The sequence below is a fragment of the Monodelphis domestica genome, chromosome 6, assembly GCF_027887165.1.
Source record: "Monodelphis domestica isolate mMonDom1 chromosome 6, mMonDom1.pri, whole genome shotgun sequence".
NCBI classification, from domain to species: Eukaryota; Metazoa; Chordata; class Mammalia; order Didelphimorphia; family Didelphidae; genus Monodelphis; species Monodelphis domestica.
Window position 1 is genome coordinate 234,927,988 of NC_077232.1, and position 26,451 is coordinate 234,954,438.

The 26,451-nt window shown below is 37.8% G+C and overlaps 1 protein-coding gene across 5 annotated transcripts in view; it reads right to left on the reverse strand.

The window, feature by feature from the left end:
- FAT1 (FAT atypical cadherin 1) overlaps positions 1-26,451 on the reverse strand; it is a 165,205-nt gene that overhangs the window by 126,501 nt on the left and 12,253 nt on the right. For all 5 annotated transcript variants that reach the window (XM_056802981.1, XM_056802979.1, XM_056802978.1 and 2 more), the window contains exon 3: positions 14,854-18,140. In XM_056802981.1, the coding sequence (XP_056658959.1) occupies positions 14,854-18,140 (3,287 nt within the window). The remainder of the gene's footprint in view (positions 1-14,853; positions 18,141-26,451) is intronic.

The window sequence follows — 26,451 nt, forward strand, 5'->3', positions numbered from 1 at the left end:
AATCTTACAGTTTCCTTATATTATTATTGATATCGCTATTAGTTGGTGATGAGTAGATGTAAGAAGGCATGGTTTGGAAGTATATGTGTCCAAGTTAGAAAGGGAGAAAAACACAAAATAGCAGAAGAGCCAGGAGCTAAAATACATTGTCCAAGTAGACATTTATGTAGACATCTTTAACTTTTGTGGGCATCATCTTTCTTAACTGGAGTCTGGTCACGGATCCACCTTCCCCCAACACTATCCCCACCCATTACTCAAAAAGTAATGTGCATGCTGATTTTAAGAGGAGCCCCTTTTAAGCAAAGAGCAGCAATCGATTAAAACTGCTGACATATTTAGAATATACCCAAGAGAATCAGGATATACGCATATGCTCAATTTAACCCAGGAAACTGACAATCTCAAATAATACTACTCTGAATCTCTGGGGGCAATCATTTATTTTAAATTTTCTGGGGTTCATTCATAAAGACGAAAGTAATTCTGAAAATTAGAAACAGGTCCTTCGAATCTGAAGGGTTTTTTTTTCTTAAGAGTGGAACATTTTCTCCAAATGATGGGATTAAAAATTCAAGTTCTTAAGTTAGTCTAAAGAAAAGTTTAAATTCTATATATAAACATAACTCAAACCTGAGTTCTCTAATGTAATCAGAAGAAATACATTTTCTATAAGAGATAGGACTGTGTGTGTGTGTGTCCCTACCTCATTTCATGGACAAGGAAAACTTTCAACAAAGATATGATCCAAAAACACCCTGCAATGCAACAGCAACTGAATTTTGAATTCTCCTGCTCAATCTATCAATCTAACCAAATTATGTATCTTTTAGAAAAGGGACTGTGCAAAAAATAAAAGGCATTTGTGTTACTGACTGTCTATTAAGAGGCTATTTGTGAGGAAAAGTAGTTTATCTGCTTCAAGGTAAAAGTAGTTTATCTATTTTAAGGCTAAAAAACCTAATCTATGGAAGTTGGGAAAGTGACAGAGTAGTTTATCTACTTTAAGGTTTAAAAAAAAATTCTATACTTAGATCTTCAATAGCGCATGCACTTCCACCTCATTCCATGACATACATGCAATGGGAGGCTCAAGACACCAAACAGCGCCATCTTGAAAAGTTGGCTGAGAGCTAAGCAAAGGATAATGAGTTCATGGGGTTTGACATGTAGTAAGCACAAGATAAATGATAGCTATTATTATTATTGTTCCTGAAGGTGCATCACACATTGCTGAAGGTGGAGATCATCTTGCAATGTCCTGATCCTAGATGCCTATTCCCCATCAACCAAGGGGTCCCCCCAACACGTTGCTGAATGATGAGTTTGTATTATCCTTCACATAAATTTAGTGTCTTGTCTATCGGCCCTCTCTCTTTTGCAATCATCTTCCCTGTCCAAACACTCAAGGGCCAAATGAGATTAAAATTGCTGGGATTTTTTTCTTTCCATTAAAGATTCAAAATATCAATATCCATCCCTATTCCTCAAAAAAATAAAATAAAATAATGAAAGCAGTGATAGAGCTCAAGAGCCATCTTCTGCACAAAGCCTTTCTTGATCCCCTCAAACTCCAGGGTCCTTCCTAACAAACTACTCTGAATATTTTAACTACTTTGTACATATTTGTAGCTATTAATTTATAGTTGTACATGTAATTAATTAATTATATCATTTAAACGATATATTTGTCCAAGCACTCATCCTCCTCCTTAGAACGTCAGCACACTGAAAGCAGGAACTCTTTCACCTTTTGTATTTGTAAATGCTTAATAAATGAATGAATGATTGATGGGTTGAGTTCAGGGTACAGCTACTAGTCGAATATGGCTAGAATGTTAAGTACATGAAAGGAAATAATATTAAATGTGACTGGAAAAGCAGCTGAGAGCTTAGACTGAGCTTCAAATTTTGCATTTCATGGGAAAGAGGGCACCAATGAGAGGCTGAAAACAGAAGTCTGCTGAGGAAGGTTATTTTTTGTCAGCTGGGGTCAGGACCAATTTGAAAGAGAATGACTTGGAAGTAGAGAGAAGCAGATGTAAGGTAAGAGAAGTCCAACTGGGACTATAGAGGGTTCCTACCGTAATTATTCTAGTCTCTATGTGACAAGGACTTCCACAGGTAGGGTGACAAAGTGAGTGCAGAGAAGGGAAGAAATGGGAGGGATGGGAGAGAAACAGGCTTGATGGAGCTGTGACAACTGGCTAGACCTCAAGGCAGAAGGGATAGGGGATTCAGAGATACTGAGGTTTGGAGTCTGGATAATGGGATGATGTTGAGGTCAGGAACAGAAATAGGAAAGACCTAAGGACAAAATAGTTAAGAATGGAGTCAAGAATTTAAGATGTTGGGAAAAAATCCACAATGAATAAGGACATTAGGTATAAAAGCACGGTCTATATTATAAATGGAAAATTATTGCCAGGAGATTTCACGTTAAGATTCAAGTTTAATTTTATTCTAAATGCATTAACATTCTGCTAATTGCATGAAAACTTGGAAATTGTTCACACTTCCCACAAGTCTTCAACTTTTGAATGAGGTCACCTTTAAAAAAAATTTCTTCTGGTTTCTAAACTCTAAAAAGATGTAATTAACATTACTATATACCAGTAAAAATTTGGGTTGACAACTCTATTCAAATCATTCAGCTGATCTTTTTTCCATTCAAGAAAAGCTTACTTTTATCTGATCAACAGATTTAAAAGGAAAATGGAAAATGTCATTTACTTGATATAATTTAAATGCTACAATATTGAGAATGTAATGGTACATCATCCTTAAAAACCTATTTTAAAGTAATTTGAAGTTAGTCCATTGTCCAAAAATATGCTTGTGACCTAGAAATTATCTTCAGCCCAAGATAACAAAGAAAACACATAGTCCAAATATAACAGTAGGCACAGAATGCCTTTACAACATAAACAAAAACTGGGAGGGAATGTCTAACCTAGGTGTGTCTGTACAGAATAAGTTGCCTCCACAACTGGCTGTAAATTATAGATAAAAATAATTCCATAATACATTTCCTTCGGTTTAATATAATCTTCCACTTGAAAGAATTAGTTTATTTAATTTTTTTTTTCAGGCAGGGCCATGCATCATAATGAAGAATAGTCTTAAAAGATGGGCAAGTTTCACTCAAAATAATAACTGTTCCTTCTTTTAGCTGGTGTGGGCTCACCACAAACTAAGATGCTTTTTGTTTATTAACCTCTATGATTCTCCATTTCTGAAGTCTCTAGAATCAAGATTATTTTAGTCTGTCAACAAAGTTAGCTTTACTACTAGAAATCTCAGTTTTCTGACAGATCATGTTACTGGAAAACTGAGAGATGAATACTAGGTAAGTAGCTGGCAGAGTTTCCAAAGTAAATTGTGGAGAATGAAGTTCTAATCCTGGATTGGAGAACAACTGAACTTAAAGAAACGAGTATTGTTTGCCATTCACGGACTGTAGTCTTAAACACTTTAGGAGAGAAGAAAGGGCTATCTTAAGGAATTAGATGCAAAAAAAGAGCCTTGGCCACCATTTCACCTGAGAAATTTGGAGACACGAGTCATTGTGAAAGACTGTTCATCCTATTAAAAATAAAATATTTCTGCGCTCCAGAAGAATAATTTTAGGTCTTCCATTTGACCATTCAAAAAAGCCATATATATATATATATATATATATATATATATATATATATATATATATATATATTCCACTTGTATCCCCCCTAAAATTGCTGACTTTCTTCCACCGACACCGTTTGCCACCCTGGAGGAGAACTGACAACAGCTGAACCCCAACTGTGGAAGGAGAGTGCTAGAGAATGGGGTAAAGGGCAGCAGAACTGGGTGGTGGGAAAAGACTTAGATCATCAGCCTTGACATTGCAAGGATGTTTCTTTAAGTAATGGAAAGTGGGAATATTGACTTCAAGCATCCTCTCTGATGTTGCCAGAATAACCCCCAGCTGTTTCACAGAGCTACATAGCTAAAAACAAATCCATTTGTTTCTATTACTGCATTTGGAGGAAAAAAAAAAAACTCTGAAAGTGATGGCAGTCATGCCACTGCACCTAGCACAATGTTTCCATGGCAACTAACTTCTTTCAGAGCATCCAATTACATAATCAGTAGTAAATAATAAAGCTGAGAGATTTCAGACTGACTCTCTCTCTCTCACACTCACACACACTCACACTCACACACACATATCTACTGAGCAGAATTCCCAATTCTATAATGGTGGTCTTTCAGGTTTGACATCAATATTTAATTGTTTAAATAACCAGTCTGCCTATCTGGAAGATCACACATTCAGATGTGAAGTTGGGTGGTGGAATCTTTTCCACTGAGCACATTCTGAAATCATGGCCCAAATTGGGCAAGGGCATCGCTGTACAAGTAGCCAACTTCACCATCACACCCTGGTGATCCCCCTTTAGGATATACTCTGAGAAGGAACCCTAAAAGGCTATGTATAAATTTTTATTTTTTAATAAATCTTATCAAGGAAATTGAAAATAATTGGGCTATGATTCATTTAAACAACAGAGCAAATTACACAGGAGGAAAAATGCCCTTATGAAGCAGCACATTACAAACAAGCTCCTTTGTCAAAGCTGATAATATCTATGAGAAGAAGACAAATCGGAGAAACTAAGTCCCTTGGCATCTAGGTAGGTCATGATTTCAAGAAAACAGAAATTAGTTGAAAGAAACACAGAAAAAAAAATGAAAAATAAAATGATCCCAAATTTCTGGGTGGGAGGATTTGGGTTTGGGGTTTTTTTTGGACAATGGCCATTGGCATAGAGAATGCCTGGTGAGGAAACTGCCTGTATCAAGACAGAACTGGCACTAATAGTCTCACAGAGCTGCCCAGAGTCAAATTATATAGATAGGATACTTCAGAGGCAAAACCAAGTCCTCCTGACTCTGAGGTTGGTTCTCCATCCAATATGGCACCCAGCCTCAAATACTGACTCCTGAATCATTATATAAATACAAAGGGTGAGTCTCTTTTTGGATGGGCAGAAAGTCCCCTGAAAAATCCTAAGAGAGATAATAGTCTTTGATGAGAGCTTCCTAACTGTTGTTCTCCCTGGGAGTCGAGTAGCCTGTGATGGTAAGAGGCCATCGAACCACTGCAAAAGCCACAAGGAGGGCAAAGACAGATGCCCAGCCACCATCCCCTCTTGGTACAAACATGCTGGGTTTGTTTGTTGTTGAATGGATGGCTGGCACAGCTGTGTCCTGAGGCACAAGCATTCCTTGAGTGGCAAAGTGCAGAACACATTTTCATGGAGAAATAATGCAATAAAGGGGGCCTAAGTTCCCAGGCTAGTTCATAAACATCTATTTAAATTCATAAAATAGCAGAAACATGGAAAAAGAAAGAATTATAAAGGCACAAAAGAAGGAAGAACAGAATGAAAAAAAGGAAAAAATAGTAATAAAATGAGGAACAGCAGAAAGAACAGACCAGTGCAGAGACATTAGATGGGTTCATTCAAAAGAGATGAATTTCTGGGCATGGTGGGGTAACCAAATTCAAATTACATTAAAACATTGTGGATTTCAGACAAATTTTAGACCATAACCCATTTTAGTTGAAGGATACCTGGATAGATGCAAGAGGTCTCTCAACAGAAAGACTGTGCTTTTTAAAAACTTACAGAAATAGAAAGGAAAATAAGTGTCATTCTCAGCTTTACATTAAGGCCACTAGAAAATAAAGATCTCTGTGTCCTATTGGGGCAGCTAAGTCTGGAGTCAGAAAGATTCAAGTTCAAATCTGACCTCAGGGACTTACTAGCGGTGTGATCTCAGGCAGTCATTTAACTGTCTGCCTCAGTTTCCTCATCTGGAAAATGAGCTGGAGAAGGAAATCAGAAACCACTTAGTATCTTTACCCAAGAAAACCCCAAAAGGGGTCATGAGGAGTCAGACACAATTGAGCAACAACAACAAACTATGTTATGTTATATTATAAGCACTTATTAATAATAAATAGTATTCCATTAATAGTGATAATAGCCAACTATTTCCTTAAATAAAAGTACTCCCTGCCTGATTATCCTTTTGTTTTAGAATATTAAATCATGGAGAAAGGATGAAAGCAAGCAATATCCAAAGCATAAGGGACAAACACTTCCCCCCAGGTCCAGGAATGGAACCCTAATTTCTTCCCCATTAGCCCCGTCCAGAGTATCAGCAGTCTGCAAACCATTTCTCTCCCTCTACCCCCAAAATATGGAAAGAAAAAAAATTGCAAAGCCAAGTTTCAAAAAGCACCAGAAAGGAAGTTGTGGGGTTTGAAAGAGAGCTCAACCAGGCCATATTCCCTTTATTTTTATTCTAAGCCTCAGAAGATTCAGTACAGGTGAGATAGAAGCAGCCAAGTTTCACTTTATGAAGCGACTTCCTTCCTGTGAAAAGGCTGGGCTCATGAAGCTTTTTTTTCCCCCCTTTTCAGATCTAACGTGCAGTTAATACTCAAAGTAGAACTTGTTAGGCAGAGTAAAGAAAGCTAAGAATTGGTCCACACCACATCTTCTTTAAAAACAAAGTGAACTTTCCTTAGGTTCTCTAATGAGATCCTACTCTCACCATAAAACTCTAACTTCAAGGAGGATTCTTTTTTTGTTTTTTCCCTTGGCGAGGCCATTATCACTAGAGGGAAGAGGAAAAATAAATAAATAAATAAATAAATAAAAGGGTTTTCAGTTTATCCTCAGTCATTCTTCGGGGCTGCTATCTAAAGGAGAAAGAACTAGGGGCAAGTTTCTCCTCCAGAAAAGAGCAAGAATTGCCTTCCAGATCATAGTACAACTTCTGCCAAAGCCAGTGCTTTTTATTCTCACTAGAGCTGATGTCTGAGTTCCTTTCTTTCTTTTCTCTCTCTCTCTCTCTGGCTTTCCTAGGAATAGAACAGAAAGCAGGAGCCGGACAGCAGCAGCTGCCAGGGAGGGGAGAAGACAGAAATACAAAAGCCCTTTCAGCAGCAAATTTCTTAACTCCCCTAACTGGGCCTCCCACCAGTATCTGTTTAAGTTCCTAGCTGCCAGGAATTCTGGGCCTGGCCTCAATAGAGGTAATTTGGTCCCACCACAGTCTACCATACTTCTAAAGGGCAATCACCACTTTTTTTTTAAAGGTCTATTTCTCCAGTTAGGTAGATATTCTTGTGTTCATGGACTTCCACATCCATTATAATCTTCTATCACATTCCTACAGCTCTAAAACATTTTTTTTAAGTTCTCTGTTAATATAAATAAATGTCACTAGGTGGGTGATGACTTTTAATTTAAAATAAAATGATGTCTTTTATTGGAATTATTGGCTAAAAATAAGACACCAATTAACAAGTTTATTAGAGTTCTGGGGATTATTATTGATGACCTGCCTCAAAGAAATAACTGATAAAGAGAAATAAGCAAGGCATCTATCTTTTCTGTCAATTGATACCTTTATTAATGGGGGAGGGGGGAGTTACCTGGGTGTTTTAATGTAATAAACAAATAAATAAATAATCTTTTGAAAATGCTTATTCCCTTCTTTTCCCGCAATGGATACATTATTCAGGCTAAGAATGTAAGCTTCTTAAAAGCAAGGGTTATTTATTTAGTTTTGTTTTTATATCCCTGGTGCCTAGCACAAAATAGACCTTTAATAAATCAGTCATATATGCCATGCACTGGGCTAAGTGCTAAAGGTTCATAGAAAAGTAAAAAGCTGTCCTTGCTCTCCAGAAACTCACAAAAATCTAATAGGGGAAGCATCATGCAAGCTACGACACAGCACAAATGGAAGAAAATCAATAGGGGGAAGGCACTAAAATTAAGGAGGATCAGGAAATGAAGGAGGCATTTTGTTATTTTAGCTGGAACCTGAAGGAGGTATGGGGAGTCACAAAACAGAGATGAGGAAAGCTGGTGAAAATGCAGTCATGAGATTTAAGAATCATGTCTGAGGGCAGCCAGTAAACCAGTGTTACTAGATCTCAGAGTCCAAGAGGATGAGGGGAGGGAAGGAAGACTGAAAAGACAGTTAGGAGCCGGATAAGGAAAGGCTTTGAATGCCAAAAAATATTTTGTATTATTCTTATCAAGATTGTTTTATGAACTTATCAATATTATTTTAGTAATGATATTATAAATATTATAACAATAATATTTGTTTATTAATATTGTATCAGTTTATTGGTTGTTTTATTAATTTACTGGTATATTTTTATTAATTTGATGATGGTGTTTTATTAATTTATTATTAACATTTTATTACTTGGTATTTTGTTAATGTATTAATAATATTTCATTAACTTATTGGTGATTTTATTGATTTATTAGTAATGTTTTATTAATTTGTTCATTTTTATTAATTCGTTGGTGATATTATTGATTTTTGCAATATTTCATTTATTAATTTTATTAATTTATTACTAATATTTTAATAAATTTGCCCAGGAGATGATAGGGGGCTGCTGGAGTATATATTGCAGGTGAAGTGGTCAGAACTGCCCTTAGGAAGATCACTTTGACAGATGAGTAGGGATAGCCTCAAGACAGTAATGACCAACCATAGGTTGTAGCAATAGTCCAAGTCTTTGGGTCTGCCGCAAGATGGTGCCAGTGTCGGAGGAGAGAAGGGAATGTGTACAAAAGATATTGGTAAATCAGGGCCTCTGGGTGGCTTAATGGATAAAATCTACAGATCCAAGGTCCTGGGTTCAAATCTGGCCTCAGACACTCAGGGCAAGTCACTTACTCCCACCCTTCTGGCCTTGGAATCTATTTCTTATCAATTTTAAAACAGAAGGTAAGGGTTAAAAAAAAAGACTGGGAAATGGATAGATGGAAACTCCTTAGCTTGAATTGAATTGAATTGAATCCCCCAGATGCATATCCCCCATCATTTCCACAAAATGACTCTGTATTTCTTTTTATATGTGTTTTCTCTTTAGATAGATTACATGTTCCCTGAGGGAAAGAAGATTCATTTGTCTTGAAATCCCAGCACTGGAAACACCACAGCGGCTAATCAATATGTTCCTGCTTACTGATTGAAGTCTATTTCACGGAAACGTCCCTCCTATTTCTGAGAAATTATTTGGCTAAAAAGAGGAAAGCAGAGGGGATTGTACGCTGTATAATGAACAACAGGGACGCATAACCATTCACTGAACCCTCTTTGCTGCATTTATTCCCCAAATGTATACAAGTTGCTGGCTCTGCTGAGCCTCCCTCTGATCCACTTTGAAGTGTTCCTGAATAAACTTTAAACTTGAAAAGGGAGGTAAAGACTGCAAAGTATAATCTGTTGGGAAGACCAAAACCTAAATAGGAAAACTCTCCTGTTTTAAAGATCCTTCATTTACGTTTTTAAAATGAAAAAGAGCAAAAGGGGGTGGAACTTAAGTATAGCTCTGAAGACAGGCTCTTCAGTGGGAATGAATATTATTTCATTCAACGTTTGACTGTCCAAACAAGATTAGCAATGACATCGTGTTCTCCCCAACTTCCAATGGCAAGGAAAATGATTGTGTGGGCACAGATCTGTAGGAATAGCTCCTAATGCCCACAGGACACTACAAGCTTATAAACATAAATCCTAGATTGGGGATAATCATTTGAGTCAAAAAAAAAAATCTGTCCTATCTATGCTCTAATTACAAGATACTCCCTGAGAGATGGATTAGGTTTTTGTTTTTCTTTTTTTTCTAATGTGCAAAATCTTGAGCTAATGGAATACTTCCTTTTTGGCTATGTGTTTCTGGAAGCCAATGCAATCTCTCCTTCCTCATCTCTATTGTCCAGAGTCCTTTAAGTCCCAGCTAAAATTCTACCCATCTTTTCTGGTGCTTTCCCTCTGTTAATGATCCAGTAGCTGGATATCTCTTCTTTGTATACAGCTGTTTGCATGTTGTCTTTCCCATAAGACTGAGAGCTTCTTGAAGGCAAATCTTGTCTTTTTCTTTTTTTCTTTTAAATTATACATTTTCTATTAAATTCCCCAGCCCTCCCTTAGACAATTCCTGGCTGTGTGACCCTGGGCAAGTCATTTAACCTCTCTTGCTTAGCCCTTACTACTCTTCTGCCTTGGAACCAATACACAGTACTGATTCTAAGACAGAAGGTTAGAGTTAAAAAAAAAATTCCCCAGCCCTTAGCACACAGTAGGTGCTTAATAAAATCACTGTTGATTTGGGGGGAAGGGGAGGGAGCACTTGCTGGGGAAAAGGGGCAGCTTTTGAAACAAGATTTAAGAGGAAGGAAAGGGAATTTATAGACTTAAATTACTCAGACTATTGTTAATTTTCTTCTGTTTTTACTATGTACATAAATGCTCTAAATATATTATATATTTATGTTATATATGTTACTATATTACATAACTTTGTTACTAAGTTACTGTGATGCAGTTAACTAATTAGTTAATGAGGATTTATTAAGCACCTACTATGTGCCAGGCATCATGCTAGGTGTCAGGGATAGAAAGATAATCAATGTACATGTAAAACCCAGTGGAAACTGCTTGTTGGTTGGGGGGTTGGGGGGGGAGAGGAGGGGAGGGAAATAACATGAATCATGTAACCATAGAAAAATATTCTAAATTAAGTAATTAAACAAAAAATGAAAAAACAAATAAAAGATAATCAAGTCTACATGGAGGCAATCTATTGTGTTAATCGTCCCTTTTCTTGAACTTATCGTCCTATTTTGGCAAAAGTTCCATAAACCTGGAGTTTATGAACTTGTTTTTAAAAACCACACATTTGGATAACTGTATTTCAATGCCACTGCTTTCCTTTGAAATCTTACGCATTTTATGAACTTAAAAGTATCATTCTGACAAGTCCACTAGACTGCCAGAGGGGTCGAGGACACACACAAAGGTTAAGAACCCTTGTTTTAAAGCACTAGCCAAAGGGCAGAGGCCAAATATATCTTTGCTGACATGCTTATTTCCAAGGTCAAAACAGTCCTGATGAGGCTCATTAGTGGCAATGTCTCTTCACTCTGAATTTTAGGTCAGATGTTTTGAAACCCCATATTTTCAAATATCCAAAGAATATTTGAGGTCGAAAGGAGGGCATTCAAGAGAAGATCGAATCTAGGCAGAGTCAGCAACAAACATTCCAACCAAGAGATTGAATCTGACAAGAGACCAGAAAAATTCAATTCATACTAGATTTGGTTTTTGCATTTTTTTTCCTAGTGCCCTCTTCTTCATCTCTTTCCCTCCACTGGCCCTGAATTCCATATAGTAATACAGTAACACGTATAGAACATACATATATCTAGAACATTTATGTACATAGTAAAAACGGAAGAAATTGAGTAGAAGTCCTTCTCTACTCAACCATATTCCAAAGAGAATCGAGAGTCAGGCATATACCCCAAAGACACAGAGGCGATTCAATCTCCTGTTAGTGTTTCCCCAGCACAAAGGCAAATGTCTACCTCGTGGCAGAGAATGAGAGACAGCGGCATGGAAGGAGTCTCTCAAACTTCTCCAGAATTGTAATCTTGATATAATGCAGAGCTGGTCAATGTGTAAACAGATTTGGAGTGAGATGGTCTAATAAAGTCCAAGAGGGTCTATGTTGGGCAATATGATTGAAAAAACTCTGCCATTGCCTCTGGGAAACTTTTTCTCTTCTCTGCCACTCATATAAAATAAATAGGTTAGGATGGATGAACCTCCAAGTCTCTTCCAGGTCTAAAGTCACAACCCTGTAACAGGGAATAAGAACGGGACCTGGGTTTTTATTAGCATTAAAAAAAAAATCTGGAAATGTCCTCTATCAATAGAAACTGGAATATTTTCTGCAACTTTACAGTCTTACTCATTACTGTCTGACTTCATGAGTCAATTGGGGTTTCCTTGGCAAAGATGTTGCATTTACTTCTCTACTTCATTTCAAAGATGAAAAAACTGAAGAAAACAAGATTAGGTGACTTGACCAGAGTCACACAGCTAGCAAGTATCTGTGCCAAGTAGCTGACCTTTACAGTCTTAGAAAGTAGCCTAAAACAATGAGACTTGCCTAAGGTCTCTCACCTCCAGTATGTGTCAGAAATAGGACTGGAACATGGGTCTCAGTTTCAAGGCTAGCTCTGACTCCTCCATGCTCCTGGCTCTCATAAATCTATAAAGAGCTTCCTCTAAAATTTCAACACATGAATTCTTTTTTATACTGATTACCATATAAAGATCCTTCCCTTGTATGAACCTTTGCAAATTGGGCATAAGTATAGTTTTTCAAATCCTATACGACTATTTCAGGCTACATCATGGTATTTTAAAACCACTGATTTGGTTTTTGCTGTTGTTTTGGGGTTGACTTTTATGTTTGTTTCTTTGCAGTAAGAACTTCTCGGTCCCTTCAATTTATACAAGAAAAGTAGCAGTTCTAAATTATCCTTTATAGAACAGTAATAAAAATACTCCAAGCTTGAAAGAGCAAACTGAAAAGACGTTACTTGTGTAATTTAAACTGCTTAGAAAACCCAAATTAGGTCTTGATTCTATTTTTTACTTAGCTCTCAACTTTGGCCAAGCTCTTTAAAGGCTTTCAATACTAATTCTGGAACTAGTATTATATAAAAATGCATTAAAGCCCTCAGACTTTTTTTATAAAAAAAGGGAAAACACATAAGTCAGAAATAATTGTCCTTATGAAGAAAAAATTGTGGTCCTTCCCTGGGAATTTTGGGGGTGTTTTCTATTTTAATGTTCCTCTTGCAGAACAATTGCCAGTTTTAAATATGCTATTCAGATCAGAAGGTACAAATTGTGCAAGTCAGCTTGTTTTTTCAAAATTATTTATCTAATCATGTTAGATAGCTCTTTTACTCCAGCATTATAGTGGGGGGATTGGGGCTATCGGTATGGTCTGAAAAAATTTGACCCATTGGAAAAATGCTATTTTGCTGGGCAAAATCTAATCAAAATACAGTGGAAACCATTAGAACACTCATGTCAGAAAAAGATAAAACACTTTTTGGATTCTGCTAAGATGCATTACATCACTCTATGCACTGGGAGAAGGGGAGGAAAAGGTTTCATCTATCATCCAAATGATGCCAAAATGCCCCTTTCAGAATGGGAAAATTTGTAAAGATAGCACCTAAAGTGGAAATTTATAAATACAGACAGATCCAAGGCAATAAGCCGTGGTCTGAGATTACAAAACTCCCTCCAAGTTCTTCTGAATCCTAAAAATTCAAAGTCAGTCTGTATGGGACATACGACAAACTTATCACCAAGTCATTTCCATAGTTTATTTTGCAGAATCTTAATGTGGGTCAAAAAGTAATTAAACTAGTTCACTCCGGAGTTCTTTCAAGGAAAACTCCAATTTGGATGGGCCACTGAAACCCAAGAAGGCTATAGTGAATAATTTTGCATTTGTGTTTTGGGTGGGTATGGAATTTTTCACTCAGATGTATCACTGTTATTGCTGTTAAATCATTTTTCAGTCTTGACTAACTCTCCATGACTCCATTTCTTAGCAGATACTAGAGTGGTGCACCATTTTCTTCTCCAATTCACTTTATAGATGAGGAACTAAGGCAAGGAGGGTTAAGCGACTTCCCCAAGGCCACACAGTTGTACATGGCTAAGAATGGATTTGAACTCACAAAGGTGAATCTTACTAATTCTAGGCCCAGGCCACTGTACCACTTAGCTGGCCCCCTCAGCCTTATAGCAAAGCTTAAAAACAAAAACAAAACAACAAAAAAAAACACTGTCCTGATATGATTGAAAAAAATTTGGGAGCCCATCTTAAACTTATTAGTATCATAAATAATATCATCTCTGACGCTCTGATAATTATATGTAAAAGTTGTCTTAAACGGTCATAATTTTTCCTACTCAGTTTATTTTACATGCCAAGCTTTTAATATCCCTTTGTCAATTTTAATGGCAAACACAAAGATCTGCATACTCTTTTCTGTAACAATTGTATTAAAATATTCACATCAAGTGAAGGAATAAGCACTAATATGCAGATTTATAAACATTCACAATCAGCACTTAAGTAGAAATGAACTTTTTTCATGTTTCTCAAGTAAAAATAATAAAATTATTATTAATAAATTAATAGAATAAAGAATACTAAATAATAAAACTATCCCTAATGAATTTATAAAATTAATAGTAATACATTAAAAGCACATTGTTCATGATTAGTGATAAATTAATAATGTTTATTCTCATAATAATAAATTAATAATGGAACTAAGGATAAAATTATTATTAATGAATTAATAATAAATTAATTATAAAAGGATTATTGATAATGGTTAGTGATAAAATTAATGTTTATCACAATAATAATAAATTAATAATAGAATAAACAATGCAATTATTATTAATGAATTAATAATAAATTATAAAAGGATTGTTGATAATGGTTAGTGAGAAAATTAATGTTTATCACAATAATAATAAATTAATAATAGAATAAACAATGTAATTATTATTAATGAATTAATAATGAATTATAAAAGGATTGTTGATAATGGTTAGTGAGAAACTTAATGTTTATCACAATAATAATAAATTAATAATAGAATAAACAATGCAATTATTATTAGTGAATTAATAATAAATTATAAAAGGATTGTTGATAATGGTTAGTGAGAAAATTAATGATGGTGTTTATCACAATAACAATAAATTAATAGAATAAATAATATAATTATTAATGAATCAATAAAAATTAATAATAAATTAACAAGTTATTGATAATGATTAATGACCAAATTAATAATGAGGTTTATTGTAATAATAAAATACTATATAAAATACTAAATAATTTTAAAAGTAAAAAAGGGGTCTTACCTTTTTCTTCATCTATCTTGAAAACACCAACCCCAGAGCCATCTCTTATAGAGTACCGGATCTCCCCATCCCGTCCTGTATCCTCATCATGGGCAGACACTGTCATCACTGACGTCCCAACAGGTACATCTTCTTTCACTAAGCCTTTATCCACAAAACTAGAAAACAGCGGTGGATGTAAGTTTTCATTTACATCGATGACCTCAACTTCCACATAACATGTAGAAGAAAGGGAAATGGGTTTCCCTTTGTCTTTGGCCCTGATGGTCAGATTGTAAACTTGTTTCTTCTCAAAGTCCAGCTGCTGGACGATTCGAATGGCTCCACTGAGTTTGTCTACGTCAAAGTTTCCATCTCCGCTGTCGATGAGGCTGTACCTCACTTGACTGGACGGACCAAAATCAGGGTCGTAGGCTTCCAGCCACATGATGACAGTTCCTTCTGGGAGATCCTCTCGCACTTTCACAAGGTAATTAGAGGGAATAAATTTAGGGGGGTTGTCATTCACATCTTCCAATGATACTTTCAACAGCACGGTGGAAAACAACTGAGGTTCTGTTTCCGCTTGATCTCTGGCTTCAATCTTTAAGAAATGGACATGTTGCATTTCCCGATCCAAAGGTCCCACGACTTTAACGATACCCGTCTCACTATCGATTGAAAATTTGTCCGTGTCTGTGAGGAGATAATATTTCACTTCTCCATTGGGTCCTAGATCTTTATCGACAGCTTCCACCTGGATGATTTCACTGTACGGTTCCCTGTCTTCACTCACCTCGATGAAATAACTCTCTTGTAAAAACTCTGGTTTATTATCATTGGCATCCAAAACTCTGATGTCTAGAAGGCGCCAGGAGGCTTTCTGTGGGATCCCAAGGTCATAGACGGTAATGTTCAGGGTGTATTTTTCCGTCGCCTCTCGGTCAAGGGGAGATAAAACTTTTAGCATCCCTGTTTCCAAATCAATCATAAAACAGCTATCATCATTTCCCCCAGAAATAGCATAGACCAGTTTGCTATTAAAACCACTGTCGAGATCGGTAGCGTTCACGAGGATGATGTTGGAACCTACCGGGTAATTTTCTTTTACCTCAATACTAGTGGGAAGACTGCTTCTAAACTGTGGTGCATGAGCATTGATGGAATGAGTATCAAAGAAAACATCTTCGACTTCTCCGCGATTGTGCAATTTGTTGGCTTGCAGAAGTTTTTCTGCCAGCATTTTGGCCACACCGGTCTCTTCACAATGCAAATTCACAGGTTTGCGACTGGCCGCCACCGTAATATTGATATACAGCGGTGTTGCGAAATTTTCCCCATCCGTGGCTGTAATTCTCAGACTATGGAAAGAAACCTTGGCTCCTAAGCCCTCAACTAGAGAGTGCTTCAGCGAAAGGACCCCAGAACTGGGGTTTAAGCTAAATAAATCAAGTTCGTTCCCAGCTTCAATCTGGTATCTTACCAACTGCAGTTCGTCAGCATCAATGGCGGACACCGTAGTGATCTGTTCCCCCACGCCTAGATCTCTAGGGATCGTTCCCTCACAGTTTATTTTCTCGAATAACGGGGTGTTGTCGTTCAAGTTGTTGAGAGTGAGGGTGACGAGAGCTTCGACTTCTCTCCGATAGGGCAAGCCCCAATCCGACGCTCGAATCCTCAGGGTGTAAACGCGGGGCATCAGTTCATAATCCAAGTGCTCCGAAGTACTCACGGCCCCGGTGAAATGGTTAATGACAAACGGCACGTGATTGAGGTTGGCGATGCTGTAGGTGACGTACCCATTCTCACCCTCGTCTGGGTCAATGGCACTCACACTCATGATGCTCGTCCCTATCGGGACGTTTTCATCAAAGGACGCTCTGTAGGATGTCTGAGTAAATTCGGGAGGGTTGCTATTTGCGCCCAGGACTTTCACCAAGACTTTGGTGGAAGCTTTCCTATCACTGGTGGTGACGTCAAATTCGAGATGGGATGCCTGCTGTGTCCTGATGGGTTCTAAAATAGTGATGAGACCCGTGTTGGGATTTATATGGAATCTTCCTTTCCCAGGAGTATTTTTAAAAACATATTTTAAGTGTGAGTAATAAGGTATGGCTTTTACCATGACCACAGGAGTGTGAGGAGGGGCAAATTCACTGATTTCTGCTCTATAAATATCCTTTTCAAAACGAACTGGTCCTTCCTTGAACCGCGGAGATGTCACGTGAATGACTTTTACAGAGGAGAACTGTGGAGGATTTCCTTTATCTTTAGCCTGAAGAGTAAGATTATACCCAAAGGGATGGCTCTCCCAATCCACGTGACCCACAGTTTTGATTTTATATTCCTTGCTGCCTGGGAAAGATCTCACAGTTCGGAATTGCTGAAGCGGATCTCCGGCCACGATGCTCAAAGAAGCTATCTCCCCATTGGAACCTTGGTCGTGGTCTTCCACTGTCACGATGGCGTAGGTAGGATCCTTCTCCAGTTCAGACGGGGAGACCGTCACCGCCGTGATCACCGGGGCGAATTCGTTGGCCTGTTCTACGTGAACGGTCAGTCGGGCCATGCTGCTGATGCCACTGCTGCCATATAATTTCATTCCACGGTCCACAGCGAGGATTTCCATCTCATACAGTTTGGTCTCTGCATAGTCAAGCCTGCCCGTCAAAACCACAACACCACTGGTGGGATGAATGGCAAACATATCTGTTCTTTCTTTGAAACTGTAGTAAAATTCTCCATTAGTTCCTATATCAGCATCTGTCGCACTCACCCTAGCGATACTGGTCCTGATGATTGTGTTTTCAGGCAGAGAAACACTATAGGAGGTGGGAGAAAACAAAGGTCTTAAGTCATTGGTATCCAGCACCTGGACCCTGATTTTGGTGCGGGCTTCAGCATTGGTATTTTTTTCCACTGCTTTCACAGTCAACAAGTAATGATCTTTAACTTCTCTGTTAAGAATGGCTGTATTACCTCCTTTGGTCCTTATTCTCAGAAAGCAAAAGTCCCCTAGAATATATTCTTCAGCTTTGAACAGGTTCTCATTGTCCCCTGAAATAATTTTGTACCGTATTTCCCACGAGGGATCTGTGAGATAAATGCCCATCTTTACAGGATGCCCGACATAAGTCTTGGCTGCAGAGTTTTCATAGACGGTGACATTGTATTGAAAGTGTGTAAACTGGATTATTTCAGGAGTCTGTTCAGTTCTTTGGCTTCCTTCAGTGTCTCCAAAATACTGGAGGAGAAGTAAGTGTAAAAGCATGGCCAAATGTCTACCCATGGTGTCAACGACCAGGAACCTGCAATGAAAAACAGAAATTGGGATTTTGTAGAAATAAATCAGGGCAATGTTTTTTTGTTGTTGTTGTTCCTAGTTTTTCTTAAGCATGTTGAATGGCAATTTGAATTTCCCTTTCTGTAGAACAGACAGCCACATAAAAGCCGACACAGGTCTCATCGCCATTTCATTTATTTATTTATTTTTATTTTCTTTTTTCTTTTTGAAAATTTTTATTTAATTAGTTAATTTAGGATATTTTTCCATGGTAACAAGATTCATGTTCTTTCCCTCCCGTCCCCCCCTCCTGTAGCTGACACACAATTTTACTAGATTTTACATGTGTCATTTCATCAACATTTTAGAACCAATCGAAACTCAGCAGACAGGATATTTTGAACTTGGCATCACAACCAGTGATAGGAGGCTCATATATCTAAAGCGAGAAGGGATTTCTAACACCCCTTTAGCCCACTCCTCTAATTTTATTTTATAGAAGAAAATGAGGTCCAGGACTATAGATGAATTTGGCTACTTGAGCTGTTTATTTTTTAAATTGATTAAAACGATCTAGTTTAAAAAACCCACAAACTCTTCAAATCTGAATTATTCAATCAAATAAATCAGGTGATTGTGATCATTGATCTAAAGATGGAAGAGTCTTAGTTCCAACACCTTCATTTTATAGGAGACTGAGAGTAAAGTGATTTATACCCAGTGTTGTATGCAAAACCTAACTCATCTTTTCCTTATAAAAGTAGTAATTAGCAGTCAGGTATAAAAGACTCACTTAAACTTTGGGTTTAAGACTGTGTCAATCATAGCAACAATGGACAAATGGAAGAGATTTCAGAGACTCGGTACTGAAGTACAAGCTGTAATTTTACAGATGGGGAAACTGAGGCTCAAGGTTTAAGTCATTTAACCGTGATCATATGGGTTCTATTATAGAGAGCTTAAAGACTAAGACACAAATGTCTACCTCCTGACAGAGAGGTGATGAACTAAATAAACAGAATGAGACACATTTTAAAATATGGCCAATATGAGAGTTTGTTTTGTTTTACTATGCAAAGGTTTTATTTTTTTCTCTCCTCCTCCCCAAGTGGAGATAGGGAAAAGATTAAACATTCAACAACTGAAAAAATGAAATTTAATTACACATTTTAAAAGACAAACTTAAAATAAATCATCTGAATTAAACAGTTTGAAATAAATAATCAATATGTCATAAATGAAAATTTAACCTAAGAGATCAAAGCTCTAACAAGTGATGTAGAAATCAATCCAAACTATTTCCACACACACACCCCTCCCCACCACTAACTGGGCTACGAAGTGAATAGACTGCCATAATGACAGGTCATAAAATTCCTTCAAATTTCATCCTAATTTTTATGGGCAGGAATAACTTCACTCTCTTCCTACTAGGTGTATTTGTTTTCTCATTCGGTGCTATGTAAATGTTTGAAGACACTTAAATTATATCATCAAGTCTATACAAAGGGTAATTTCTAAACTAGCAACATAACAGGCCAAATGCCATAAAAACTTAGGAGGGGAAGGATCAAGGCAGGCACAGCTGAGGAACATCCTGGTTAGAGATAGAGCAGTTCCCCCTCAGGGTCACTGATACAAACCTATCCACAAGGAGTTACTGTTTATCAGGGTCATTATCGTCCTCAAACATTTACTGAGGAGTGTGATTGCAGCCGGAGACCCAAAGACTTACTAACACACCTAGGCTTCCAGGTTTGCAATCTTAATGAGGAGGCAGGACATTCATTCATTTGTTGAAAAAGCATTTAGTAGTGCTTAGGGTGGAGGGTACCCTAGAGAAACACTAGCACATACATTTTTAAAAAGAAAATAACCACATCAATATGCCCTATGTCAATGTCAAATGAGTGGCACAAGCTACAGTGACATCAGGATGGATACTTTCAGGGTAGGGCAGAGACAATTTCATAAAGACTGCTAAAGGAGATGGGACAATCCCTCTGGGGCTTGGAGGAAAGTTCACTTTGCAGATAAGCAATGCAGGAAGTCAAAAAGCCAGGAACTCAGGTAGGACAATGGTTATTTCAGGGTACCTTTTCAAAAAAATACAAGGATGTTCTTCATGAAAGGCACATTCTGGTTTGTTTGTTCCTTTAAAAAAAAAACACCCTATCTATTCAGTCTTCTCTTTTCTCCTCTCCCCAACAAAAACCAAAAAAACAACCTACCACCCACCCAAGACAAGGTCATGATGCCCAGCAAGAAGAGACTCTTCTCCTGGATTAATCATTGCCTGGCAGGTCAAGTATAGATCTTGTGAAAGGCGAGGAAAGGTAAAAGTCTTAAGGTATGATCAAAAGCTTTGGTGAAGTAATGATTTTTGTATAATTCATGTATTCAAGCTTCTATTTCCCCAGGTTTGCTCCATGAGCCATTTCAAGGCGGGGGTGGGAGGGGGTGAACTAGAGAAGTGAACAGAATTACCTCAAGACAGCAAGACTCTGAATAGAGAATAACTTGCTCTCAGAAGGCCCTGCAATACCATTTATGTAGATAAAAACTCAGTACTACAGACAGGGCATTAAAAGCACTAATTTCACCTTAACAAGATGAAGAAAACAAATAAGTGGACAATTTCCACCTAAAATCACATCCAGAAATATCTCAATGTGTCAATAGCACTAAAAGTGCAATTTAAAAACACATTAGATGGTGTTCTGGGACTTGTTACAAAGGATTTTGGTCATTTTTATTCACTCAATTAAATTCCAAACATATATTATAAGCAAGCACGGTATACCAGCACTGCACTAGGCACGGAGTGTATATAGATGAGTTTTCAATGAGACATGTAACTCCACCCCCTCCCACATAGGGCTGATAGTCTAGTGTAAAAAAAAAAAAGTCAGTAATCAAAGAAAAAAATTCAGAAATATGATCTGTTTTCAAATTCCAGAAACAAATAAAATGCTCTTATAGGGCATAGTATTTTGTGAGGTATCTGATTTCGAAAAAAAGTTTAGGTAGTTGTTTTATGCCATTTATTAATTATTAATTAAATTATAATATTTTATATTATATATTATAAATATATAACAATATAATAAATATTAATTATTCCTCAGGGTTTACTTTAAAAGTAATTCTTTGATCTGTGAGGGCATCGCGCTCTATCTGATTTCTAAAAGAAGTTTAGATAGCATAAAACAACTAATTAAATTATTATAATATTTGTATTATATATTATAAATATATGACAATATAATAAATATTAATTATTCCTCAGGGTTTACTTTAAAAGTAATTCTTTGATCTGTGAGGGCATCGCGCTCTATCCTACACAATTCGTCTCCCCCCTGCCCTCCCCTTGCCAAAGCACCCAATGACCCCAGGAGCTGTCCCTGCTGTAGCCCTACCTGGAGCCAGCATCAGAGCTGCCCTGCTTCCTTGAGGATGAGCAAGAGAGGAGGAGGAGGAGGATGCCTTTGTTTTCCAAAGTCCCAGGACTAGAATCTGTGAATCCATACTCCATCATCAATAATGGTTAGATCCATTCACCTCATGGGTCAAATGAGGTTTTATTGGCTTAACTTAGGGACTTGGCAACCACTTTGTTGGTGTGTAAAAATACAAGACACTTTGGAATTCAATTTATTCATCCATACTGGAATGAATCAGGTGGGACTAGATTTGGAAATCAAAAGATGATTTTCAGTCCCAGTTCTGCAACCTACCGATGAGACTTTGGCACGAGTCATTTTATCTCTTTCACTCTCCTGATCAGTAAAGGAGGGAGTCCAACCAGATCATCTCTAAGATTCCTGGAGTTCTAAGGAATGTCTCCATGACTGGCTATGTGTTTTAGGGCAAATTATTTAATGCTTCCCTGCCTCATTTCCCCCATCTATAAAAGGACTTGGACTAGATGACCTTTATAAGCTAAGTTCATGATTTATATCACTATTGATATAAGAAAATGTATTCTGAGTTCCCCACTATTTATTTACCAAGATATTTTTTTGGAGCACAATCAATCATAAATTGAGGAATGTCTGAAAGTCTAAAATTAATTCACAAGCATGGCTATATTAAATTGCTAGAAAATGTACTGAAAACTTGACTTGAATGCCAATACCATCAGATTAAACTCTCAATTGTGGTTTCTTCACTCATTAAATTCTATTTTTTAAGAGCCTCTGTTTGCCTTGTGGCCTATTGTAACCACTGTGGTGAAGTCAGGTTCGCTATAAGATGTTATGATTAATATCTAGACTGTTATATTTTAAGTCTGTAAAATATGGAATCACTAAAAAATGTGGGGATGACATTAATATGCAATGTTTTATTAAAGCGTTATGGAGATTATTACCCAAAGTTCATCCTTATCAAAATAAATACCAAAAATATTTTAGCTAGAGCTATATACTTTCATATTTCAAATGTAATAACAGATCTTGAGGGCTCAGTAGTTTAGGATTTCTTGCCATTACTCAACAAAGCCAAATAAAGATTATTTACTTAATTCAACCTCTTGAGGAGATAGCCTTAGGTTCAAACACTCAATTCTAATAGAAATTGAATATTAATATACATATATTCATTTGCCACAAACACTTTTGTACACAGGGTTCTAATCAACTATTATTACTGTCTAATCTTCAGTAAACAGAAACTAAGTAGGTTAAAAATAAATATTAATATTCAGATTTGAGTCTTTCACATTCAAAATTCTGCACATTTTATAGAGAAGAAAAAGAACTTTACAAAGTTTTTAGAAACTTGATTTTGCATACTGCCTTAATTCTACTGTGCCTTGTATATTTATTACCAAGTTCAAAGTACTTTATATATACCATTAATCATCTCGAGACTTGTGTTTTAAAGGGAAGAAATGGACTTTCTATTCTTGCATGTACAAAAGTATTAAAGCTTGCACTAGAAATAGCTTCATAAGTCCTAACCTATTGTTCTCTTTACCATGCCCCAGTTCTTACAGTAATCATTTAAAAAGTGCAGAGTGCAATGTAGAAAAGTATAAATTTCCTCTTTCAAATTTTAAAAGTTTGCTAACCAATTTTGATAATTTTTTAGTATAACTGAAAAAGAAAAAAAAAATCATCCAATTGAATACACTTTTGCTATGTTTTCAAACTCAAAAGCATTCCAGTAGTAGCCAACAAGGATGCATGGGCTGAACTTGAATGCAAAGTTAAATGACTACCATTTCCATAGAGAGCCTGGATGTGTAATTTCACTGTCCAAGGGAAATTTGGATGAGAAAATTCCTTTTTCCAGGGCAAATCAGTAGCTTCTCTACCATTTATAATCTTGATAAAGAGTAGCCAAAAATACTAAGAGATCAAGTGACTTGTCCAGGAACTTGTCTTTGCTTTGAGACTAGAGCTCTATCCACCATCCCATTGCTGCCTGTCACCATTACCATAGTTCATTTAAAAATATATATTTTATTAAGAGATGTAATATATAGCCTTTCATTGCATATTGTTAAATGACCAGGTTACATGGTTAAAGTTATCTGTGACAAGTTGGTACAATGGATAAAATGCCAGTCTTGGCATCAGGAAGACTGAGTTGAAATCTGGCTTCAGACACTTCCTAGCTGTGTGACCTTGGGCAAGTCTCTTAACCCTCCTTGCCTCGGTTTACCCAATTGTAAAACAAACTGGAGAAGGAAATGGCAACCCATTCTAGTCTCTCTGCCACCCCAAATGGGGTCACGAAGAGTCGGATACAACAAAAATGAGTGAAGGATATTTATCTACTTTACAAGAAGAATATAGAAAACCTTGTGATCCCTTGCTTGCAAAAGAGTCTCTCTTGATGGTTATGCTTGGACTTTTGTCAGTTCTCATCCTCTTAAAACTTTGCAGAATTGACACAGTTCTTTCTTTATTCCTCCTATTCTGTCTCTCTTGCTGGCCTTCGGTTCCCCTTTTGCTTCCTAATAGAAGACTGTCCTTAAGACCATATCCTTAATTCTCTTCTCTCCATGTATTATGAGTTCCCCTAGAATTCTCATCCACCTCCCATGGTTCTAGGCATGTGAATCCCACATCCTTAATCTGCAATTCAATCTCTTACCTAAACTTCAGTCCACTGGGTCTGGAGTCAGAAAAACCCAATTTCAAGTCCAGCCTTAGATATTTACTTGCTGTGTAACCTTAGCAAGTCACTGAACCGATGTCTGCCTCAGTTTCCTTCGTTGTAAAATGAAGATAACAATAATAATGCCTACTTCCCACCATTGTTGTGAGGCTCAAATCAAATAGCATTTGTAAAATGCTTAGCACCATACCTAGCACACAGTTGGCGCTATATATCGTTAGTCAGACTACAAGATCAATGTTGGCCATCATCATTATCAATATTATCATTCTATGCATTTCTCTTTGGGGCATTTTCCACCCAAATGTCCTACCATCACCTCAAACCCAACAAGTTCAAGTCCCAAAATTATAAACTCTCCAAAGCTGGAAAAGGCCATTCACAATCCAATCACTAATTTAAAATTTTCACCCTCTACCCTGGTCCTCCTCTCCTCCTGACTAACCTAATTTCTGTTAAAAGTTTTAACCAGCTTCCAGTAGCCCTCAGGTCAAAACCTTGTACTCATCCAACATGGCAGCACCATAGAACAGAATTAGCTTTGGGCTGAGTCAGGGGAGGGAGGATCCTCTAGTAACTCACTGGTGGACCTTGGACTTGTTTCTTCAGGGGTAAAATAAATGTTTGAAGATTTAATCTTTCAGGTCTATGGTTCTAGGATTCTGCTCTTTTCTAACTCCTCCCTCTCATCTCCCTATAATGGGGCAGTCACTTGCCAAGGCTTTTCCCTTCCAGTCCCATCTTCACTACTCTGGTTCAAGTCTTAATTATCTCCTGCCTGGATTATTATCAGACACCCTGCACCCTTCATAGCGCCAGAATTAATCTTCTTAAAACCTGATTTTGATTAGGGAACATTCTCATTCAGCAATCCTTGTTGACTTTCATTAAACAATATGGAGTCAGGATAGTTAGGCAGCAAGAATGGTTAGGGCTCCAGGTTTAGAGTTGTGAGGATTCAAGTAGAGAGAGAGAGAGAGACAGAGACAGAGACAGAGAGACAGAGACAGAGACAGAAATGGAGAGAGACAGAGACAGAGACAGAAATGGAGAGACAGAGACAGAGAGAGAGACACACAGAAACAGAGATGGAGAGAGAGAAATAGAGAGAGAGAGAAATAGAGAGGGGGGAGAAACAGAGGAAGAGGCAGAGAGAGGAAGGGAGGGAGAGAGGGAGGGAGGGAGAGAGAGAGAAAGAGAGGGAGGAGAAACAGAGGAAGAGACAAAGAGAGGAAGGGAAGGAGGGAGAGAGAGAGGGAGAGGAAGGGAGGGAGAGAGAGAGGGAGAGAGAGGGAGAGAGAGAGGGAGAGAAAGAGGGAGAGGGAGGGAGAGAGGAAGAGGGAGGGAGAGAGAGAGAGAGAGGAAGGGAGGGAGAGAGAGAGGGAGGGAGAGGGAAAGAGAGAGGGAGAGAGAGAGGGAGAGGGAGAGAGAGAGGGAGAGGGAGAGAGAGAGGGAGAGAGAGAGGGAGAGGGAGAGAGAGAGGGAGAGGGAGAGAGAGAGGGAGAGAGAGAGAGAGAGAATTTGTACAAAGGCCACTTCCTAGTGGTGTGACCCTGAGCAAGTCACTTAACCAGACTGCCTAGCTCTTTCTACTCTTTGGTCTAGACAGAACTGACAGGAAGATAAGGATGTGAAAAACAACAACAAAGGGTAATGAGTAAAAGATTTGGAGTAGAGGGAGGAGCTGCGTCAGAGTGGCAAAAAATTCAAGGTAGTAGGGGAAGAACAAACCAAATCTTCCTTTGTCACAGATCTGGAGGTAGAAAGCTCTGTGAAGGTCAACAAGTCCATAACAAGCCCCTGTACTGGGGGCAGAGGAACCAGAAAACAGAAGCTGGGGAGGTTAGGCGAGTTAGCTGAGGAAGCATCAGATGTAAAATCTGGGCCCAGATCCTCTTCAGAGGCACAGCTCTTTCCAATGTAGCAGGAAAGGGGACAGACAGAACGAGGTGGGAAGCCCACTTAGGAGGCTATTGCAATAATCTGGGTAGCAAGAGGCAAGGGCTTGACCCATGGACACAGTGGAAGATGAGGGGAACAGAAAGGGACAAGAGATTAAGGAGACAGCATCATAGGTCTGCTGCTGCTTAAAGACAACAAGATCAGGAGAAAGGGAGGCTCGAGGATTGGACAGAGGAGCAGTTCAGGAAATTGGGAGGATTTAGGAACACAATATGCTGGTGAGACACACAGAGAAATCGGAAGGA